This window comes from Dendropsophus ebraccatus, chromosome 5 (genome assembly GCF_027789765.1).
Source record: "Dendropsophus ebraccatus isolate aDenEbr1 chromosome 5, aDenEbr1.pat, whole genome shotgun sequence".
In the NCBI taxonomy this organism is placed as follows: Eukaryota; Metazoa; Chordata; class Amphibia; order Anura; family Hylidae; genus Dendropsophus; species Dendropsophus ebraccatus.
Window position 1 is genome coordinate 118961308 of NC_091458.1, and position 21565 is coordinate 118982872.

Here is a 21565-nt window from a genome sequence, read left to right on the forward strand (position 1 = left end):
CTTCTAGATTTGACAGCCCACCTCCATCCCTTAAGAGGCACACATATCTTGCACTGGGTGCATTGTGCAGTTTATAATAAGCATTGGTGACTCCTGTATTTCTTCTTATTTTCTATCTACCCTGTTAGATCGAAAAAAAAAACTAAAATAAAATAAAAATCAAGAATTACTGAGAAATAAATAAAACAATTTGAAGATCATCTAAATAACAGTACATTCTGATTGTTCAGTGATTTCAGTAAAGTTCAGGTGGGCAACTTAAGTGACTTTTATAATTTTTTTACAATTTTTTATTTTTTTATATTTCAGTTTACTTTTTGGTAAAGTCATTACAGTATATTGAAGTATTGCTTAACATACAGAAATCTTAGTGTTTTACATATATGTGGACAATTTGATTTTGAAGACTTGTGAATAGCTGTAGGATGTCAAAACAGGACCGTTATGTACAGTGTATCTTGGTAAGAGCAGAATTCCATTGGTGCCATCACAGATTTTCTTAAGTTCCATAAAAAAATCAGATTGAGTTTAGTAACAGACATGATAAGATCAGCTTCAAAGGAACACCACACAAGACATGTTTCAAGTTAAATACAAGTTAGTGTTTTTTTTGTAAACAGTTACACAAACCATGGATGACTTCATACCGATGTAATAAATAATATTGCTTTCGTCTTGTTTATGGTATGGCAAACACTTAAAACATCTTTGTGGCTATGTCCCTAGCCCTCATTCACACTTAAGGATATAATTACATTGTTGCAGCTGAAACAAAGTAAAATACGAGTTAATACACCTTTCAGGTCGTCATTACCAACAATTACCGACAACTCAACTAGTCTAGTACAATGTGCCTCATTCATCAGCGGTAAACTGCTGTACAATGATAAATAGAATGACAGTGACAGAGCCATGCTACCTTAAAGTCCAAGCTACAAGTTCAACTTAAAGTGAAAATCATGAAACCTAAGGGGTTAAAAAACAAAAATAAATAGGAAAAAAAAATGGTCGAACTTCATTTTAACCAAGGGGATCGTGCTCATTTGTTGGTTAGTGTTTTCAATACATTTGGTCTGGACCGACAAGCGTTTTATAGAATCGCCCGCTTGTCTCCTGTTACTGAGAGGATTTAGTATTATTTTTGGAAGGCATTGTACAAACAGACTGTGTGCTATATCTCCACCGAACACAAGAGTATAAAAATAGCTCAAATAAAAGGACAATTTAACCTAAGGAACCTATGAAACAAACATGGTTTTGTCAAAGTGTCACACAAAGGCGTATAAACAATTCATTCTCATCCCATTTATACAGTGCAATTAAAGTCCAGTATTGCTTGTCCATAACTAATTTCACTACATAAAGGCACTGGTCAGCATGAGTGTGCCAGTCACGTAGAAATGACTAGGAAATGATATGCCGTTATTCAGTAGTATTTAGTACGTGCGTTCTGAGTCTCCCTAAAGAAGCAGATTTTACTGTGACTGAAGGTATAAAAGTCTATTTGCGATTTAAAGCCAGCATTCTATACACTCATGCAGAACAATGAAAAAAGTGTCCGGTTTAATATACAACAATACTGTACCAATATAAGATACAGCTGCACATGTGTATTCAACAATAGGCAGAAAATAATGTATACATGACTCGCGTCATTGTATACAGCATGTCTGTGCACTCATTGTGAGAGCCGCAGCACCTGTTTTTTTCTTAAGACATTAATATGCTACCATAATGTATTAAGTACAGGAAAGATGGAAACCCTAAGGACAGCGCCCTTTAAGGTTTCCCAGGTAACGGCTTCCTGAGGTCAATGACAATTGACCATTCATGTTAAGTCTCACAAATTGTAAAAATACACAGTAGGCCTCATCAGAACAGGCCGTGTCAGCCATCCCAACCAATGCAGCTTTCATGTTTAGAGTAGAGTCTAAGATATGAAAGTTGAGCTCTGATTGGTTTCTATGCCCAACAAAGCCCAGTTTACTGGTACACAGTTATGAAAACTGAGGAGCCATGTTTAATTAGCTATGAATTACTTTTTAGTACAATTTGGAGAGGTGTTATAGACTGTATCTGCAGGATTTGCTGTTAGAGTAATCAATGGCAGCTAGGCCATGTCTCTCCATAGTATGTATCTGTGCTAGGGAAACATTGCCATTCTGTTGTTCAAATATCTACTGCTGAAAATCTGCTTCTGTGCATTGTAACATCTCCATGTATCTTGCAGTTTTATCTTTTAGGGTACAAACCCACTTGACGTATTTGCTGCGTGAATCAGTCTTAAAAATAAGCAGGCAAAACGCAGGTTGGCTTTATACAATTGTTCTACGTTAAAATACGCAATTGCGTATTTTTGAAGCATGAAGCTACATGCGTTTTTTGCACAGGTTGTTAACAACTGATGCTTTGCTAACAACAAGCTTCACGCTTCAAAAATACGCAATTGCGTATTTTAACGCAGAACAATCGTATAAAGCCAACCTGCGTTTTGCCTGCTTATTTTTAAGACTGATTCACGCAGCAAATACGTCAAGTGGGTTTGTACCCTTAAGGTATGTTTGACTCATCAACTAGTGCACCTAAACAACATACAAAAGTCTAAAGTCATGATAGTCTCACTTTGCTGGGGTTATCCTTTCACTAGCTAGATTTGCCTGACATTCTGGTATGGGTGAGATTACAGCCCACTACCATGTTACACAAAGCCACAATCGCCTTCATGCGGTCCAAAGCTTTCTCAAGTGAGAAGCACCATTGTGGGTACAATGCTGTAGAAGGGAGGAAGGGCTTAAAACCCTAAAATTAAAAACATCCTTATTCATTATAGTGAGTTCTAACCTTCATAATGCCAACTAATATCTAATAAATATATAACACTTAAGCCATTCTGACAAATGTTTTCAGATTCTGCTCAAGAGCAGATCTTAAGGACTGTATGGCTGGAGGCTAAATGATCTGCCACATATTCTGCACCATAAAGTCTGTCCTTGGAATAAAACAGTCATAGGTCACTATGGAAACATTTCTCATCCAGACTTGATAAAGGAAGTTTACTTTAACTATCATGGATATTGTCACGAGGTTTGAAAATATATATACATATATACATATACCTGAATGGCAAATAAATCAGTCAATGAGTGGTACCAATTTTTCCTTCTCTTATTCCTAAAATGGCAGAAATACAGCAAAAAAACAATTAAGGTAGCTAATGGATCAATTTTAGAAAGTGACTAATATTGTCAATCCAAAAAAAAAAAACTGCAGTTGAATCCAACAAACTTCTAATTAAAGAAAAGTTATAAAGACAGCGTTTAAAGGGGTTGTCCAGTATTATAGTATTTTTAATAAGATGCTCGATAGGGATGAGTGAATTTACAGTAGGAACTAAACTAGGTGCTTTGTTCCTATCTGTATTCCGCTCATTAGGCTGCAAGCTTGGAATGCTTGGAAAGGTGTGGGTTAAAAAACCTCCCTCACTTCCCCCACTGTCCTGCCTCAGCCACTGATTGGGCCTGTGACGGATCATCTGCAGGCCACATCTTCCTGGGCATCTTATCAGAAAAAGTGAGAAATACCTGACAACCTATTTAAAAGCTACATGCACTTTTGCAAACATCCTTTTTTTATTCCATCAATGCATATAAAATGAGAGATGGTGGAACTCAGCAAAAGGTACTAATAAAAATTCCACCATTTTGTTTCTACATCTTTTTTGCAGAAAATGTATTTCCATGATAACATACAGCAAACAAACCCTGCAAGGTACTGTAGTCATATCCCATGCTCTGTTGTCTACTTCTCACTAACCTATCAAATATATGTTAGCACAAAGGAGGAGACAAATTTGATAAAGTATGAGACCATAAGACATTACACATAGCCTGAGTCCCCTTAGGATCTGCAAAAACTAAACAACAAAACATTTTATAACACCTATTACAATGCTGGTTTATTTTTATTTCAGATTTATATATATATAAAAAAAAAAAACCTTGCAAGGGTGGACACTGCACTGAATAGTTTCCAACTTATCCTAATCGTGGCCAATAGTAACTACAATGTCTTCATTATAACTAATTTTAACGTTACAATGATGAGATTTCGCGACTCCATTAGAATCAATGGAGCCGCATCAGAGAGGGACGGGGATTTCCACCCACTGGGGGCAGGCCAACCCGCCCTCAGTGCTTCAGCCCAGACCCGTTACCTGTGGTAGAACAGCGCCGTACACTGGTTTCCCTGCATCGGCGCCGTTCTAATGTTAAAGCGAATGTACCTGATGGTACATTTGCTTTAAGATCAACCCTCACATCATATACTAATGAGCGCTAACTAGTGCATGTGTGTGTGGGGGGGGGGGGTAGATGCAGCGGATTCTGGTCACACTTTTTTTCCAGACTTCCCTGCACTCACGGTGTCAATCAAGGTGCTTTGGAAGGTAGGACAACACTGAGAATGTGACTAAAAGCTGACACATCTGCTCCCACAAGTTGTTTTTCATGTCTGTGGTATTTGACTGAGTATATGGGACCAGCATTGGAACGCTGTTCTACACTTCTATGTGTGTGTGTGGGGAACCTGACAGATCCTATTTAATATACATTATATAGTATTCTAGCTGGTATCTTCTACTTACGTTATAAGATAATAATAATGAGCTAGACAGAGAGAAGGAGCATGTTGTAGGGGATAATTAAAGATTACTTCCATGTATGTATGAACTGTGTGTGCTCATACTCCTATAAAATGTCAAGCTTATAGACCACTCTCTCCCAGGTTGGGTTATGTTCCCATTTGTGTCCAAGGCTCTGCTACTGATTCTGTCACATTTAAGGGCAAGAACAGCACAGCAAGTGGTTTTACTGTTGCAGTAAAAACCAAGACATTACCAAAGGAGATGGTGTGTGGGCACTGGTTGAACTGGTGAGCACCACCTCAAAGAAAATATTTCCTAGACTCCAGTGTAGCACCTGTAAGATACAGAGGCCAATGTATAGTATAAGGAGGTAGGGATGTGACAGTTACTTTAAATACAAAATTGCTAATGTACAGAACTATTTATTTTGGACTTATTACTAAGATTTAAGCCCAAGAATACAAAAAAATAAAACAAATGACAACTCAAAAAGACCTATAGAAGTATAAGAAAGCTTTCTTTTAGGGCTGGTTGGTTTTATGTACTCCATTGCAAACATACAACCCAGCATGACTGATGAGTATATGAGTGGTCATGTGCGTATTAGTTGTCAAAAGTAATAGACAAATGTCATAGTCATGTTGAGGTGATATGAATTACAGTACTCAATTGCGTGAGTTGGGATGCGCTTAAAAGTTTTTGACTTGAAAGCATTTGGATGTTTTCAATGGGAAAAAAGGGTAGGTCAGAAGTCCAATGAGAAAACACAACCTTACAAGGATGCAGATAAAGCAATGGAGACACGACCCTTTCCTTGAGTAAAATAAAGAGACGGCTAAAACTTTGTGCTACAGATGTTACAAAACCTTGAGAATACTAGATGAAAATGGGACTAGAGCAAACCTTGGTCTAGGTAGCCACATTTAGAAACAAAACAGGTTTTACAATTAATCTGTGGGCCATAGGGACTGTTCAAAAGGTGTAGAAACATGAAAAACATACAGATCATCAATTTCTTCTGAGCGTTCTTAAAAAAATATTTGTTTTTTTTTTCTCTTTAGTAAAATCATTTAATATACCATGCCTCCCACTTTAAAAAATAAATTAAAAAAATCCAGTTTTGCATATATAGCGTTAGCATTTAAGGTAGTATGGCATTCCCCTTTTAAAATCAAGGGAGGGTAGGGAGATCTGCAAAATGCCTTTTAGAGATTGCCAGCATTTTTAGCATTGTGAGACCTTTGGTTAGTTGAAACCACATCAGATTGATAAAATAACAAATAACAATTATTTAAAAAAATGCTCAAAAAAAACATAAATTAGAGAAAGTTCTATCCTTACTGGTCCTAAATGTGAAGATCTACACCTATTTTGCCTGTAATCTTAATTACAATACATCTACTAAGATTTATTATAAGAACAAGAGAAATAAATTTAGTATGTTAGCATCAGGACAGCACATTTACACAAAAGCCACTATTTACACAGCTACAATATCGGTGAGGATAAAAGAAAATTCTATGAGGTGGCTGGGAATGAACAAAAAATTAATGTGTGTATATATATTTATATATGTATGGAAATACAGTACATTATCAACATTAATAAAATATTTGCTTTAAAAAATCCCCTGACTTTTAAAGATTAAGGTTTGGGGACCAATTTCTACTTTTACTTACACAGAACGGTTTGGTTTGATTTATTTTAAAATGATTCCTAATGTTTAAAAAAAAAAAACTTGATTTAGTGAAACAAAATGACAACGGAGTTTCCACTTACAATCGTGGAAAATTAGAAAAAAGAAATTTAACTCAGCGTGCCCCTCCCCCATATTTGCTATATCGAACCTAGATTAAGTATGGTCTAATAACCTATTAGTAACATTTATAAAAATAGGAGTGCAGCAGCTTCTGTTTCAGAAATGTAGCATTCAGTGTCTTGTACTGGCTGTATGAAAAAAGTACCAATTCATTTTTTTTTTCTTTTTCAATTTTTTTTTTTTTTTTACATGTAACAGTTAAAAAAATAATAAAACTTGGCATATACAAAAAAAAAAAAATCATACAACAGTAGGTTAATGCCATATACACCAAGTTGTACTTCTATGTCACTGTTGTAGGCCTATTATTTGATATTATAAAATGAAAATAAAATATCCTTCATAAGCTTCCCCAGGACAGGACCAAATATAAAACAGCCAAAATAATCTTGTGCAAATAGGAAATTGTCAGTTTTCCCTACCAGTCACAGTGCAATGATGTTCAATAGTTTTGTTATTATTATTCTTCTTTCTATAATAAATTATTCTTTTATCTCCTATCACACTAGAGCACTGAGGTATTAAAACAAATGATTTTGCAATCCTAATTAATAAAAGGAGAACAAAGTGATTAGAAGGTAACACAGGGTGAATGATGCCTTTCCTACAGGGCATGTGTCAGTCACTGGAGACAAGAAAACAGAAAGAGCTTAGGAAAATGACGACAAATACATAGAGCAGCTGAAATGGCTGGACTATTATTTGATCTAATTTAAAATAATAATAAAAAATGATGTATTTCAAATGTTAAATACTTTAAATATTACAATTGTAGCTTCATTTTAGTATGGGCAATATATATATTTTTTTGTTTGTTTTTTTTAATCCTCAGAACAACAAAAATAGAACTTGACTTTTAAGCTGTGCACAAAGTTTAAATAGGTAATATGCTGGTATGACGCTAGTACAGTTATCGGGTCTAAACAACTACACAACCAATGTAACAGTGTTAATCTAGCTAATAGGGCACATCCTGGCAACTCATTCAGGGTATAAACTTACAAGATTGATTTCTACTGCCTTTATTGTTCAGAGATGCTGAAGATTGCTTGCCCTCACAAAAAATATATAGATTTTTTTTTTTCTCTTACACGTAGTTAATGGAAGGTTATTTACAGCACTTCTGTTTATTTTAAGAATGAATTTCATAAAACCTTAGAATATCACCTCTGTCAACAAGAAAAAAAAAGCACTTATAGAAAACCGAGGACTCAAAATTTCTCGTCCTTAAGTTATTGCCGAAAATAGATAATCAGTTTAACAAAAGGAGACATCACAAAAAAGAAAATCTACAGAATCACCTTAGCCAGCTGCTCTTTTACATTATATACATCATGAAATTGAATCGTTACTTCTGTACCAAAAAAATCCCAACTTTAACTTTCAGAATGTGCTAAAATCTTTTTTTTTGTTTTGTTTTTGTTACCAGCATTTTTTTCTTTTCCCTCTCATCATTGGTACCAAAGTTTTCAACTTATATTAAAAGTTCAACCTCTGCAAAATAATAATGAAAATAAAGACATGGGGAAAAAAATCAACCATTAATATATCTCTACTACGATATTAAAAAGAAGCAAAAGAAGGGAGAATTGCATAAGGGGAAAAAAATGACAAAGCACTGATAAAAGCAATAACTGACAATTTTCTCTCATAAAGGAAAAATAAAAGCTGTAGAGTCTGTAGCGCAGCAGGTTTATGAGATGACGAGATTGAAACACTTGCAGTCCCCAGAATGCCATCTCCAGTTGTGTTTCTGCAAGTATATCTTGTACTAATGATAATGTAGTACTGAAGGTCTGATGACATCATCCCAACGTGGGACCATTCAGAAACTTCGCCCGGTCTTGCCTGGGCATCCAGACAAATTCTACAGCAGGAAAACAGAGAAGACTTAATACACATGAAATATTTATGCATTACACGTGGCATTAAAGCTGAAAGATTGTTATTAACTCTTTCAAAAACTGAAGGCGTTTGTGTGTGTTTTGGGGGGGGGTTCTAACTCAAAATAAGGCAAAAGAAATGTCAATGTCTATAGAATCATTATCATAAAATAATAACGTTAAAGGAGAAGTCCGGCAATTCTAAAATGTGTCAGGGGAGAAATTGATTATAAGTAGGAACTTGCCTTTCCCCATGCCCGCAGTGAGTGGCGGGGTCAGTTGCAGAACCCCCGGCGGAAGGCATTTTCCCCTGAGGTGTGATGACGTCACGACTTGGGACTGATGGACTTGCCGTTCAGCCAGTCAGTGACTGTAGCAATTGTCATTGAATGACTTGGGGCCAGTCCATCAGCCTTGTCTTGACATTATGTCCGCCAGGGGTCCCGAGGCCGGTCCTGTCGCTCACCATGGGGAGAGGCAAGTTCCTTCTTGTCCGTATTGTAAGTTACTACTTGTAATCAATTTCCCCCCTCCCGTCTGCCGCATTTAGGCATCAACGGACTTTTCCTTTAATGAAAATGCAATAGATTAAATAAATCTACGAAACTATACATCTTGAAGATATCTACCAAAGAAGCTTGTTTATGTATACTGCAGCTCGGTATCTTTAAAGGGAATCCGTCAGCTCCCGGGCACTACCTAAGGTGATGACAGTGTGCTGTAGCTGTCAGTCCCCCAGTAAGCACGGTGCCTTTTTGGTAATTTTCCGTGCAGCGGATTATGTACAATCTTATGTCTCCTACTGTCACAGAGCAGTTGTTCATGCCACACTTTTCATGCATCCTCCTCCCTCTTCATGAATAATCAATGCTGCCCAGCCTCCTGCTCGCTCAGCTGTTAGATTGCAGATCATTCCTCTGTAGGCAGTTTATGTTTGAAAGAATCTTTCCTCTGTAATAGGGATGGTCCGAACCTGCCGAGGTTCAGGTTCGTATGAACCCGAACACTCGGCAGCAGATTCCCACTGTCTGCCCGTGGATACAGCGGGAGGAACGCCTGGAAAACTGGGATACAGCCTATGGCTATGGCTGTATCCCAGTTTTCCAGGCGGTCCTCCCGCTGGATCTGCCCGCTCCACGGAGCAGGCAGACAGCGGGAGTCATTACCGTACGAACCCGAATCGAACTCTGTTCGGACCATCCCTACTCTGTAATGTGTTGGAGCTGTGGTCTAGGGTTAACTCACTTGTCTAGAGACCTAACAGCAGGTCATTCTCTGTCTCGAATCCCCTGATGGAAATTAAATCGATGTCTTTTTTTCCTCATTATTGTATCATTTTTAAGGCTATGTTCACACACACACAGTATTTTTGCTCAGTATTTTGCAACCAAAACCAAAAGTGGATTGAAAACACTGAACGGCTATGTTCACACACTGTTGAAATTGAGTGGATGGCTGTCATTTAATGGCAAATAATTAGTTTTTTTTAAAACAACGTCCGATATTTGCCATTAAATGACGGCCATCTGCTCAATTTCAACAGTGTGAGAACATAGCCTTTCTGTGTTCTCAATCCACTCCTGGTTTTGGTTGAAAAATACTGACCAAAATACTGAGCAAAAATACTGTGTGAACATAGCCTTAAAAATGATACAATAATGAGAAAAAAAAAAGACAAAGACATCTATTTAATTTTCATCAGGGGATTTGAACCAGAGAATGAACTGCTGTCAGGTCTCCAGACAGGAGAGTTACCCCTAGACCACAGCTCCAACACATTAGGGAGGAGGGATTCTTTCAGAGATAAACTTCCTACAGAGGACTGATCTGCTGACAGCTGAGCGAGCAGCATTGATTATTCATGAAGAGGGAGGAGGATGCATGACAAGTGTGGCACAAACAACTGCTCTGTGACAGTAGGAGACATAAGATTGTACATAATCCGCTGCAAGGAAAATTACCAAAAAGGCACCATGCTTACTGGGAGACCGCCAGCTACAGCACACTGTCAGCACCTCAGGTAGTGCCTGGGAGCTGACGGATTCCCTTTAATATCAAGGAATCTGCTGTGCAAAGTTGGTGTCCAAATATAAAACGCCATAAAGTATTGTTGTCATATAACCAGAGATGAGCAAATTTTAAGTAATAATGAAGCGAAGTCTCCCAGGACTGGATCTGCAGCTTTTCCAGGCACCCGGGGAGAAGTAGCACAGAATTGATAAACAAATTGCCGAGCTAGCGAAGCGCTTCGCCGTGTTACTACTGTAAATTCATTCATCTCTACATTTTACCTATACACACCGATGTATGTAATGTCTACAGAAGCACCATTTTCTATTTATGGCCGAAGCCTATGCACAGCAGGGAGTAAGGTCAGAATCTTGATGGTGAATACACAGCTACTTATTTTATTCTAAACCGGTCTCAGAAAATCCATTCAAAACACATTTGCAAATCCATTTGGCGAATAAAGCTAACTAACATTACTAACAATCTATAATATTTTAATTGCCAAGCTACCATATGGCCTACCAGGGATGGATCATCTACTCTCTGCTAACATTAATTTATACATTTCACACTTTATCTCGGTTTAAGAAAGAAAAATTAATTTGTTTACTTAAAACATACATCTGACAAATACTAATTAAGCAAATTAAATATGTTTTTCTTAACTATGAAAAGTCACAAACCAAAATCAGAGTACGAAGCTGGTGTGGGAGGAACGTGCAGTCATATCAAGCCAACAGTGAGTGGGAGGTGAGAAGTGAGAGAAATCAATTTGGAGAGAAAGTTAAGCAAATAATTAACCAATTCTGCTGATAAGTAAAACTTAAGTAGTAACAATCGGGATCAAGATGCTAAAGAGCATAGGCAGGCAGGAGAAAGCAGACATTTATATATCAATTGTGAGAATGTTTTACCTACGCAGAGGTCATTTTAGATGGAATGGGGACCAAATGCTTATGATTGATACTGTGTGTACAGATGTTACAGGGATGACTTTAATATGTTGTGTTATAGAAAAACTACATTGGCGCAATGTATGCCAAAAATTTGTCTTAAATGACGTGTCAAATTTATTCGTTTTAGGCAATTTTTAGATACTTTTCCACCAAGTTTGGCCTCTGTAAAAGGGAGAATGGTTTAAGATTAGAGATGAGCGAACCTGGAGCATGCTCGAGTCGATCCGAACCCGAACTTTAGGTATTTGATTAGCGGTGGCTGCTGAAGTTGGATAAAGCCCTAAGGCTATGTGGAAAACATAGATATAGTAATTGGCTGTATCCATGTTTTCCAGACAACCTTAGAGCTTTATCCAAGTTCAGCAGCCCCTGCTAATCAAATACCGAACGTTCGGGTTCGGATCGACTCGAACCCGGTTTGCTCATCTCTATTTAAGATGTGACAATGTGGTCCAAACCAAAAGTACAGCAGAATTCTGGAGCACAATTCTAGCACTGTTTAGGCCAGTGGTGTACAACCTGTGACCCTCCATGTGTTGCAAAACTACAATTCCTATCAAGCCTGGATATCCAGGCATGATGGGAATTGTAGTTTTGCAACACCTGGAAAGCTGCAGGTTGTGCACCACTGCTTAAAACCAACTAAAAGTTTGTCTAAACTTGAACTACACATGCTTTTACTAGCGCTTATATATCCTGGCCTAAAGCCTAAATTATACTCCAGAGCTGCATTCATAGTACTGAAGATTTTAAACCAGAAATCTTTCAGCATTCTCTGCCACTTCAATTTTTGTTCAGATTGGGCAGCGCTGGGGTCCTGGGTTCACATCCCACCAAGGACCAATCTGCAAGGAGTTTGTATGTTCCCCCTGTGTTTGCGTGGGTTTCCCCCGGGTACTCCGGTTTCTTCCCACACTTCAAATGATAAGTGAATTTGTAGATCGTGAATCCCAATAGGGACAGGGACTGCTTTAAGTGTTCATAAGATATGTATAGTGCTGTGGAATACGTTATCGCAATAAGAAGAAGAAAAAAAAAAAAAGGAGCAAAGAAAAGGCAATATGGTATGGACTATCATGAGTTTGCTCTTGGCCATCAGTGTACCACCCTTTCCTCTATTCTGGTAAGTTTTGCGCTTCATGGCATGCTTGTCTCTGCAGCATCTCAGAGTAAAATATGCTAAAGATGAAATCTTTGAGAGCTGAGCGAATCTACAGTAGGAATGAAGTAAATATCTTTGTTCCTATCTGCATTCTGCTCAACAGGCTGCGGGCTTTGAAGTCTGCTCCGTTCCGTGGTGCTCCACCCAGGGTGCTGGGAAAAGATGGATTTAGTCCTGGGAGAAGTTTCCCAGGACTGGATCCAGCTTTTCCCAGCACCCGGGGAGAGGCAGCATAAAGCAGAGCAGACTTCAAAGCCCCGCAGCCTGTTGAGCAGAATGCAGATAGGAACAAAGATATTTACTTCATTCCTACTGTAGATTCGCTCATCTCTAGGAATTTTTTTTTTAATCAGCAATGTTAACCTGCACAAAAAAACTAGGAAAACTGTCTTAAATGGGTTAAACATCTTTAAAATCTCTTGGTAATGGGACTGGACTAGAAAGCCGCCACCAACAGTTTGCCAGTTATGCATTAGAAGGTCAAAAAAAACTCAAACAGTAACCTCAAAAGTCTTAAAAGGCCAAAGAAAATATGCATCAGGGAATCAATTTTAAAGTTCACTCTGTATTTTCGGGGAGAAAAATGGTAAGCACTTCTGAAATACAGGCAGATCAAATCAGCTACACTGTAATTTAAGAACGTCTGGAGCGGTGCAATTTTTCAAAACGGGGGAAGCAGCCAAAATGCCTAAATATTATTGCAGCCTCACGAGAGAAAATTAGTTTAATACTTCACAAAAAATTGCAGCTCCGTTTTATTCCTGAAAGAGGTGCTTGAAGTGCATTGGGAATGACGGGAACGCAGGCATTTATGCAAAATGACTGGAATTTACAAAGAAATATACTGTGATGAATTTAAACATCTGGTTATTCCTTTATTTTCTTTTAAAGTAATCGCTTAACAGTGCTCTCACTGGCAAGCATAAAAAGAGCAGCCTGTGAAGGATTTACCGTTTGTGTGGCACCTTGTTACGGCAGATACAGAGACACCAGCTTGATAAGACATACTTAGCATAATAAGATAGCTATTCCTCTTTGAAGAGGACAATTGAAATTAGTTGATAAATAAAGATAAAGTCATCTCATAGCCTACTGTGATGGGAATGTACGCAGTGTCAGTGGGAGCTATGCATCAACTATTTTGTTCTATCGGAATGTATCATTTTCTTATCCTTAGACGTGGATTTAATCTTTATGGTCTTTTATATTTGTTGAATATTTCGATCGATAGCTGTGTTATGTATGTAGCTGCCATAGCATATTGTGCTTGAAGAATTTCATTATAAAAGGGATTTTACAGGATAAAAAAAATTTACAAATGACTTTTTTTTTCTGAAACTGTCCCACTCCTGCCCACAGGTAGTATGTTTGCTTCATTCACGTTTATGCACTAATCAATAAAAGCTGCAATACCATATGCAGCCCATTAACAGGTGTGGTGCTGATCCTGAAAAAAAGCAGTAATGTTTATCTAATTCTTTGCCACCATATTGGGTCCTCATCCATGTGGCCTAATCAATACGTTACAACTACTGTTTTTGTATACTACTGTTTATCTAAAATAAAATACTTAACCCTTGAAATTTTTTTTAAATTACATTGTTTTGTTTTAGGTTGTCAGTAAGTATTGACCAGAAAACCACTTTAAAGACTGATCACATATCCTTGAGATTATAAATATTAGATTGACTTGGGCCCGAGAACTGTCGCCCCCCAAATCTAAAATTGTTTGCCAAATTTACAGATGGGCATTTGAACATTTGAAAGGGACCTGTTGACACTTTCATGCTGAACCATAAGTCAGTCAGTACCCTGCAGCTTCTCCCCGCTTCATCAGCCTTCATTAATACTGTAGATCTCTAAATGTTTGGGTATTGGGAAATATATATAATCAATCAAGACTGGTGCATCAGGCAGAAATCACTGGCGACAACCTTAAAGAGGTTATCCAGCGCTTCAAAAACATGGCCACTTTTGCCCCACTCTTGTCTCCAGATTGGGTGGGGTTTGTAACTCAGTTCCATTGAAGTAAATGGAGCTTAATTGCAAACCGCACCTGAACTGGAGACGAGAGCAGGGCAAAAGTGGTCATGTTTTTGTAGTGCTGGATAACCCCTTTAATGGTTCCTGGTCGAGGCAGAATGAAACATGATTTGACAGGTTTCCTGAAACCCAGAAAAACCCTTAAAGTTGATGGCTAAAAAAGTGTTTGTCAACGTTTGACAGTTTTTGCCATTTTTTAATTTGCAAGTGATCATTAAAAGGGAAACAATTATAAGGGTAAATATGACAAAACTATACAGAACTTCGTAGTTTCATCATGCTTTACAAAGGTGGATACTGTGTACATACTGTATATGGTGATCTCCAAGGGGGAGATTTATCTAAGGGTGTAAAATATACACTGGTGTAAACTGCTCACTAGAGATTAGCAGAATCCTGAGAGGAATGAAGTGCTTTGCTTCGTTCCTACTGTTGATTTGCTCATCAGGTTGTAGGTTGTTCCGCTCCGTGCTGAGAAAAAAAATTACCCAGTCCTGGGAAACTGCTCCCAGTTTCCTACTGTAGATTTGCTCATCTCTACTGCCCACAGCAACCAATTACAGCTCAGCTTTTAGCTAAAAGCTGAGCTGTGATTGGTTGCTATGGGCAGTTTACACCAGTGTATATTTTACACCCTTTGATAAATCTGGGCCTTGTCAAATGTTTACCAAATAGTCCTAGAAAATGTAATGTTGGAAACTTGGGAGAACTAATGCAATTGAAAAGTAGTTGGACTAAAAGTGTCACTGTCGTTATATGTTTCTAAATCAACAGTAGATGTGATATAAAGCAAGTTTGCAATTTACATTCATTATTAAATTTTTTGTTATCATAGAAAACACGGCACATCCTGTTTTCTGACTTTTTCCCTCAAAAAACAGGAAACAGTCAGAAAACAGGGAGCCCTGTGTATCCCAGGCCATCTGAGCGCTCACAGAGAGAAGGCAGTCATGTGACACATTGAGCCGTGACTCTCTGTACTGGCCGGAATTCCTGTGTTTCGTCTCTCTTTTTTTAACCAGCACAAGTCAGAAAATCTTTCTTCCAGAAACTGGACCTGGATTTCTGGTAAGTACAGCTTTGTTTTACAGCATGATAACAAAAAAAAATAATGAATGCAAATTGCAAACTTGCTTTATTTCACATCTACTGTTGATTTAGATTTTGGAAGTTGTAACGACAGGTACACTTTAACATTCCAATTGCTTGATTAGTTTGCAAAGGTGTCAAGATTAGATGAGGATGTGATTGCTTAAGTTAGATAACTTATTTATTGCACCAGTTTTCATCTCCAACTCTTCTTCCATATGTGCAAAAAAATTGAACAATTATCTGTTAAAACATGTTACGCAAATCAATCTCAAGTGCCTAAATGTAACTGTAGTGAATGGTAATATCCATTGGTACGGAAAGGGTAATTCCTGATTTTCCCGCCAGAAGAACCTGTTCAGTATATATTTGTCTATGCAACAGAAATGGCAAAGTGCAAAAAAGATACATCCATAATTAACTAAGGAAAAGCAAAAAGGTTAAGAAACTGGCAACGTTCCAAATTTGGTATGCTAAGGTGATGTTTTAAATTGGATTTTGTATAGTTTAAACATTTTTAATTTTACATAATTGTTCCACAGTTATTAGAGGAAGAATGTCATCTTTTGACTACAGTATTGGCACATTGCTTAATTATGCAGCGTGGCATTCTCCGCACAGTGGAACTAAGCTGTCAGCCTTTGTTTGGGAAAGTACAGTGTTTATTAGGATACAGAAATGATTGGAGCATTCACAGATTCAATATGTTCTTTTTCTTTATTCAAAGCCAAAGTGTAGCCACATTACAGTTATCTGACAGCCACCAGTAACCTATCGAGAGGCTTGAGGAAGTTAAACACTTGATCTAACATGTCATAGTTTAGAAGTAGCCCATTAATTAAAGTAGGGTAATAGCATTTGAAGTGGGTAAGAATAGACCATTGGAGTACATAAAGTTACAGTGTACCTTGAAAATGTGTTGCTGCATTTTACCTTGCACTCATTTCCTACTCAATAGACTTTTTAATTGGCTCTTGCAATCAAAAGGCCCAAATCAACTTGACTTAATTGATTTTAAAAATGAAGCAACTGCTCTTATAAACCTTCCAACATGAAAATATTTTGTTACCAGATCCCTATTTCAAAAACCATTATGAATGATAAGAAATCCTTGTATCTCAGCATTTGTTGTTGTGTGACCATATACTTTTTTTCTTTACTTTGAATAAAAAACTGTCACTTGTCAGCAACGATGCACAGAGGTGGCGCTAAACATTTCTGCATGTGAGACAGTCTACTACAACATGCATGCAGATGGTTTCAGCCAGGTAAAGGCCCTAGTACACGGGCCAATCTGGAGGAGCAAGGGTGCACTGACCTGTCAGGTCATTGCTCGCTTGCTCCTCATTCCCGGATCGCTGCCAGCACTATTACTAGGGATGAGCGAACCTTGGTCGGTTCGGGTTCGTATGAACCTGAACTATCAGCTTCTGATTCACGCTGTCTGCCCGCTCCGTGGAGAGGGTGGATACAGCCCTAGGACCGCCTAGAAAACTGGGATACAGCCACAGGCTGTATCCCAGTTTTCTAGGCGGTCCTCAGGCTGTATCCACCCTCTCCACGGAGCCAGGAGACAGCAGTGGTCTGCTGCTGCTCCTATTACATGGAGCGACAGCCAGCAGACAGTCTTTATCGTTGTAATTTTTTTCAACATGTTGGAAGACCAGGATCGGCCGACATTGTGCATGTCTGCTGATCATTGCCTTTTAACACTAGCTAGTACACGATAATCGCTTAGTGTAAGAGGGCCTTCTGTGCATTTGGCAAACCTCTGTCTTCCTATTCCTCTATGCAATATTTCTACTCAGAGGTGCTTTTAACGACCAGAAAAAGCAGCAAGGTGCATCCTCTCTAAAGTACACAAAGATAAGCTGTGTGATGGAAAAGGTGTTAGACACCAAAGAGTTAAAAGTAAGTTGATAGGTTTAGGAGTTGATAAAAGGGATGATGAAGACAGCAGATTACATGTATATATTTCAGTAGAATATAATGGTAGAAATTAGAATACCTCAAAATGAGATGGCAACCAATCACCTGAAACGTTTCAATGGTATCCATTTGTAAAAGCCGTTGCAATCAAAGGCCCCTAAAATTGTACAATTGTTGAGTTTGTCAGTGCCCCGGTCAACAAAAACAGATTTCTGCAATTCAGTTTGATAAGGCATGGGTGGCATGAATGTGCATTTTCCCACGTGTCTGTAGCTTCTTAAGACATATAAAACATTTGCCGCTAAATTATAGTCGATCACTGCATTAACCATGCAAACTGTAACAGTTGCTGTGAGTTGCAATACAACAGCTTGTCGGACATTTACTACTTAACCTTCGTAAGACAATATTAGAAAATATCTGCGCAAACCCCACAGGGAGAGGCTGCCAACCTCCCTTCCTCGGTGCATTGTAATAGCCCCGCAGAGAAATATTAGCACAGAAAAACTGTGACTTCAAGGCTGTACTTTCATCTGAACAGCCCAGAGGTCACCATAGTCAAGCTTTCAAAAGCACAGAGGGCTTTTCCAGCATGAGAGGTATGAAATGAGACAAGTTTGGAAGGGTGAGAGAGGGTAATTTACCTTAGTACTTAGGTTAGCTGAATGATAATGTATCCTATTTGATAATGCAAGCAAACCAGATGAAATTTTTAAGGTTACTATGGTGACATGATAGTCTGAAGACGATTTCAACAAGGTTCAAAGGGTTAGCGGTGGAGCTGAAACTGTATAAGCAACTATTAAACAAGAAATATGGAATGACAAGAGACTATAAAGAGAGAGGAAAGGGGAGGCAATGGGCCTTAAAGGCTAAGGACAAGTTGATTATTATTTGTTGGTTTGTTAAATTAAAAATTAAGTAGTTTTCTATACCGTGATTTTATATATACTGTGTATATATATATATATATATTATATATATGATTCTGAGCAACTCCTGTAAACAGCTGGCAGTCCTGCTACTTCTGACATCAAAAAACACATGGCTGTGTCTGTTCAGGGGAGAATATGGGGGGGGACCCAAGATTTCAGAAAGTGTGCAAGTACTAGTGATCACAGCAGCGTCCTGAACACACAAACGTTACTTCAGGAATGAATTACTGTGAAGGACATGCCATAATAATATATAAAACTAAGAACAGGTTGCTAACTGCACATTAGGGAAGCTGACTGTAGCCTTTTTGACTTGAGATATGTTAGGAGATATGTAAAAAAAAAAAAAAAAAATTGTTTCCCATGTCAAATGTGTTCATAACCTAAATTTTCTATATTAGAAAAGTATACCCATAAAATGAGGATTACAAATTCCAAGTTACTGTGCACAGCAGTTGTAGACTGGCACAGACTTATACTGTTGAAGGCGCCGCTTTAACCTGTAACCATTATAACAAGCTGAAATATTAGTATCATTAATGTGTGTTTAGAGCTTTTTTTTCTGGGAAAAGTGGTCTTTTTTCTATAAAGTATTGGCCACTAGGTGTATTTGGCCACTGCCTGTTGTGAGGGGAAATCTGTCTATAGTAACAGCCTCAAGAAGACCAACTACAGGAAATAAGGGTGGGACATACCATGTGCTTTATACAGGAGAGAAGGAGCGAGTACCTGCAAGCTTTGTGCCTCCAGACAATCTGCCCTTTCATATAACCCTTTGATGCTGTCGGTTTTTTTCATTTCTGCTTACAAAGTGTCTTATAACGCTAGTGCATGCCATTATAGCAGGGGCGTAACTACCACTGTAGCAGCCATAGCGGCTGCTATGGGGCCTTTTGCATTAGGGGGCCCTGTAGCATGCTCCTGCAATACACTGGGCCCCTGAGCTGTCATTTCAGCCCCCTGTGGCCAAGCAGGCCTCAAGGGATCTGCAAATTTCCCTTTAACTGAAAGAACTCCTGGCTAGCCATTATGACTACACTTGATGGCTTACTAGCCAGTCGGGAAGGGGGGCTCAGTGAAAAGTTTGCTATGGGGCCCATCCTTCTAGTTAAGCCCCTGCATAGAAGTGTACTCTACAAATCATCCCTGGCACAGTGCAGCCTGTTCAGTGCTTTCTGTCCTGCTGCTGTTTCTTTTATATCTGCTCATATAGCACTTGCAAAGCATCTGCATCAGGGCCCCTTCTTCCCCCACATGCCATGTATAGAAGTGTACTGTATTTATCATCAACCTGTTCAGTACACTTTCACTACTACTACTTCATGGCATAGTAGAGATGAGTATGTGATGTTCTGTGACTGGCTAGAGACATAAGGGAGAAAGACTTGTTCATATACTACTGGCAAACAGCTCAGGCCTCTTCTCCTTATATGTAGAGAATGAGAATTAGTTGAGCACCATGGACGGGACTCTATGACATCAGTGAGCACCAAAGTCCCCTTGTCCCACAAGGGATTTAAATAAGTATGCTTTACAGTATGATTATGTGTTTTAAATTTAGGACTAAAAATTTATACTGGTATTTCTATATGTGCATGAAAATATTTATTCTCTATATACTAAAAATAGATGTAACATTCTTCTATAAGTATACCATAATAATCAATAGTCCAATGACTTATATCACTGAGAATCATCACATACTGTATGCAAATTGTAACATCCTAGAAGAGCATATGCTCCTGTTTCCTATAATATTTTCTAGCTAGACTGCCTATCACTCTGTAATGCACACAACAATGCTGCACTCCCCAGCACACATGGTCCCTCATGTATAAATGTGTCATATGCATACATCTGCCATTAGGGATTGTAACATAACTAACACTTAAGCTGGGGGGCCAAAACTTGCTCTCTATACTGCAGTTGGGGGCCATGAGATTACTAGTAGCCATTTTCATATCATAACAATAGTGTAAAATCAATATATTTGGAGTTGTCAAGAGACTACAAAGGAATGGACTTATTTATCAGTGGTTATTGGGGAATATTGTTTTCTAATAAGTATAAATCTACATTTTATCTGAATCATGTGGTATATGTTGGAAATACTGTGTGCAATACTGTGCAGTGTGCTTGTGCAATTTAATGCTGCAGCTGTCAGATGGTCTCCACTCGTTCTTTAACGGCCTGACTTGTTGGGCCATGTGATAAAATACATGGATATATATTTTGTGTTATATTAATATCTGCCTCTTTTAATTCCTAAAGGTTATGGTTATAGTTTTCAAAAAGGTTCTTTTCTCAATGCATTTTGGTAGTGTTTGTCAAAGCTATACCTCTAAGGAACTCATCATATGTACATAAACACAATCCATCATGTTATAACGTGTATATAAAAAAAAAAAAACAAAAAAAAAAAACATACAGTGTGTGGTGGTATATTTTCGGTTTACAGGATCTTGCTCTATGGAATGGTGCACAGTGCTACTGAGTACTAAAGGAAACCAATATTAAACCTTTTAGCCTCTGTCAGCTGGTCAGGGTCTTTGAACAGGTTTGACATATGCATTAAGATGCCTGACAAATATGGCAAACACTAGAGATGAGCGAACTGTTCGGACATTTGGTCCGAAAGCAGTTCGCTCTTTCGTCATGCCTGTGATCCCTGGAATATGCGGCCAGGATATTCCAGGAAATCGATGTTGAAATCCCTGAAATATCCTGGCCGCATATTCCCGGGATCACAGGCATGAAGAGAGAGCGCCCATGTCGTTGGACCAAAAGTCAGACGGTCCGCTTATCTCTAGCAAACATGCCCCAAAAATACATTCTTGGGGTGTAATAACAAATAACTAAAATGACAAACACTGTATGACCTGTGGATAAGCCTGTATTTTTGTTTTCTTTCAGGACTTCTGAAACCTTTCTATTGGGGCTTCACTATAGTAAGGGATTGGTATACCTCCAAACATGATCTTTAAAGTGTCACTGTTGTTATAACTTTCAAAATGTAAATCAACAGTAGATGTGATGTAAAAGCAAGTTTGCAATTTACATTATTTTTTTTATTTTTTTTTAGTTATCATGGAAAACA

At 38.2% G+C, this 21565-nt stretch overlaps 1 protein-coding gene across 4 annotated transcripts in view; it reads right to left on the bottom strand.

Annotated features, from left to right (window-relative positions):
• Positions 1–4401: 4401 nt before the first annotated feature.
• MSI2 (musashi RNA binding protein 2) overlaps positions 4402–21565 on the bottom strand; it is a 518653-nt gene continuing 501489 nt past the window's right edge. For 2 of the 4 annotated variants that reach the window (XM_069971109.1, XM_069971108.1), the window contains 2 exons: positions 17613–17690; positions 8240–8328 (listed from right to left, as the gene is read on the bottom strand). In XM_069971109.1, coding sequence (XP_069827210.1) covers positions 17649–17690 — 42 coding nt within the window. In that variant the 3' untranslated portion in view covers positions 8240–8328; positions 17613–17648. Of the gene's footprint in view, positions 8329–17612; positions 17691–21565 lie in introns of all 4 variants that reach the window. The other 2 variants (XM_069971112.1, XM_069971110.1) reach the window with 1 other exon arrangement.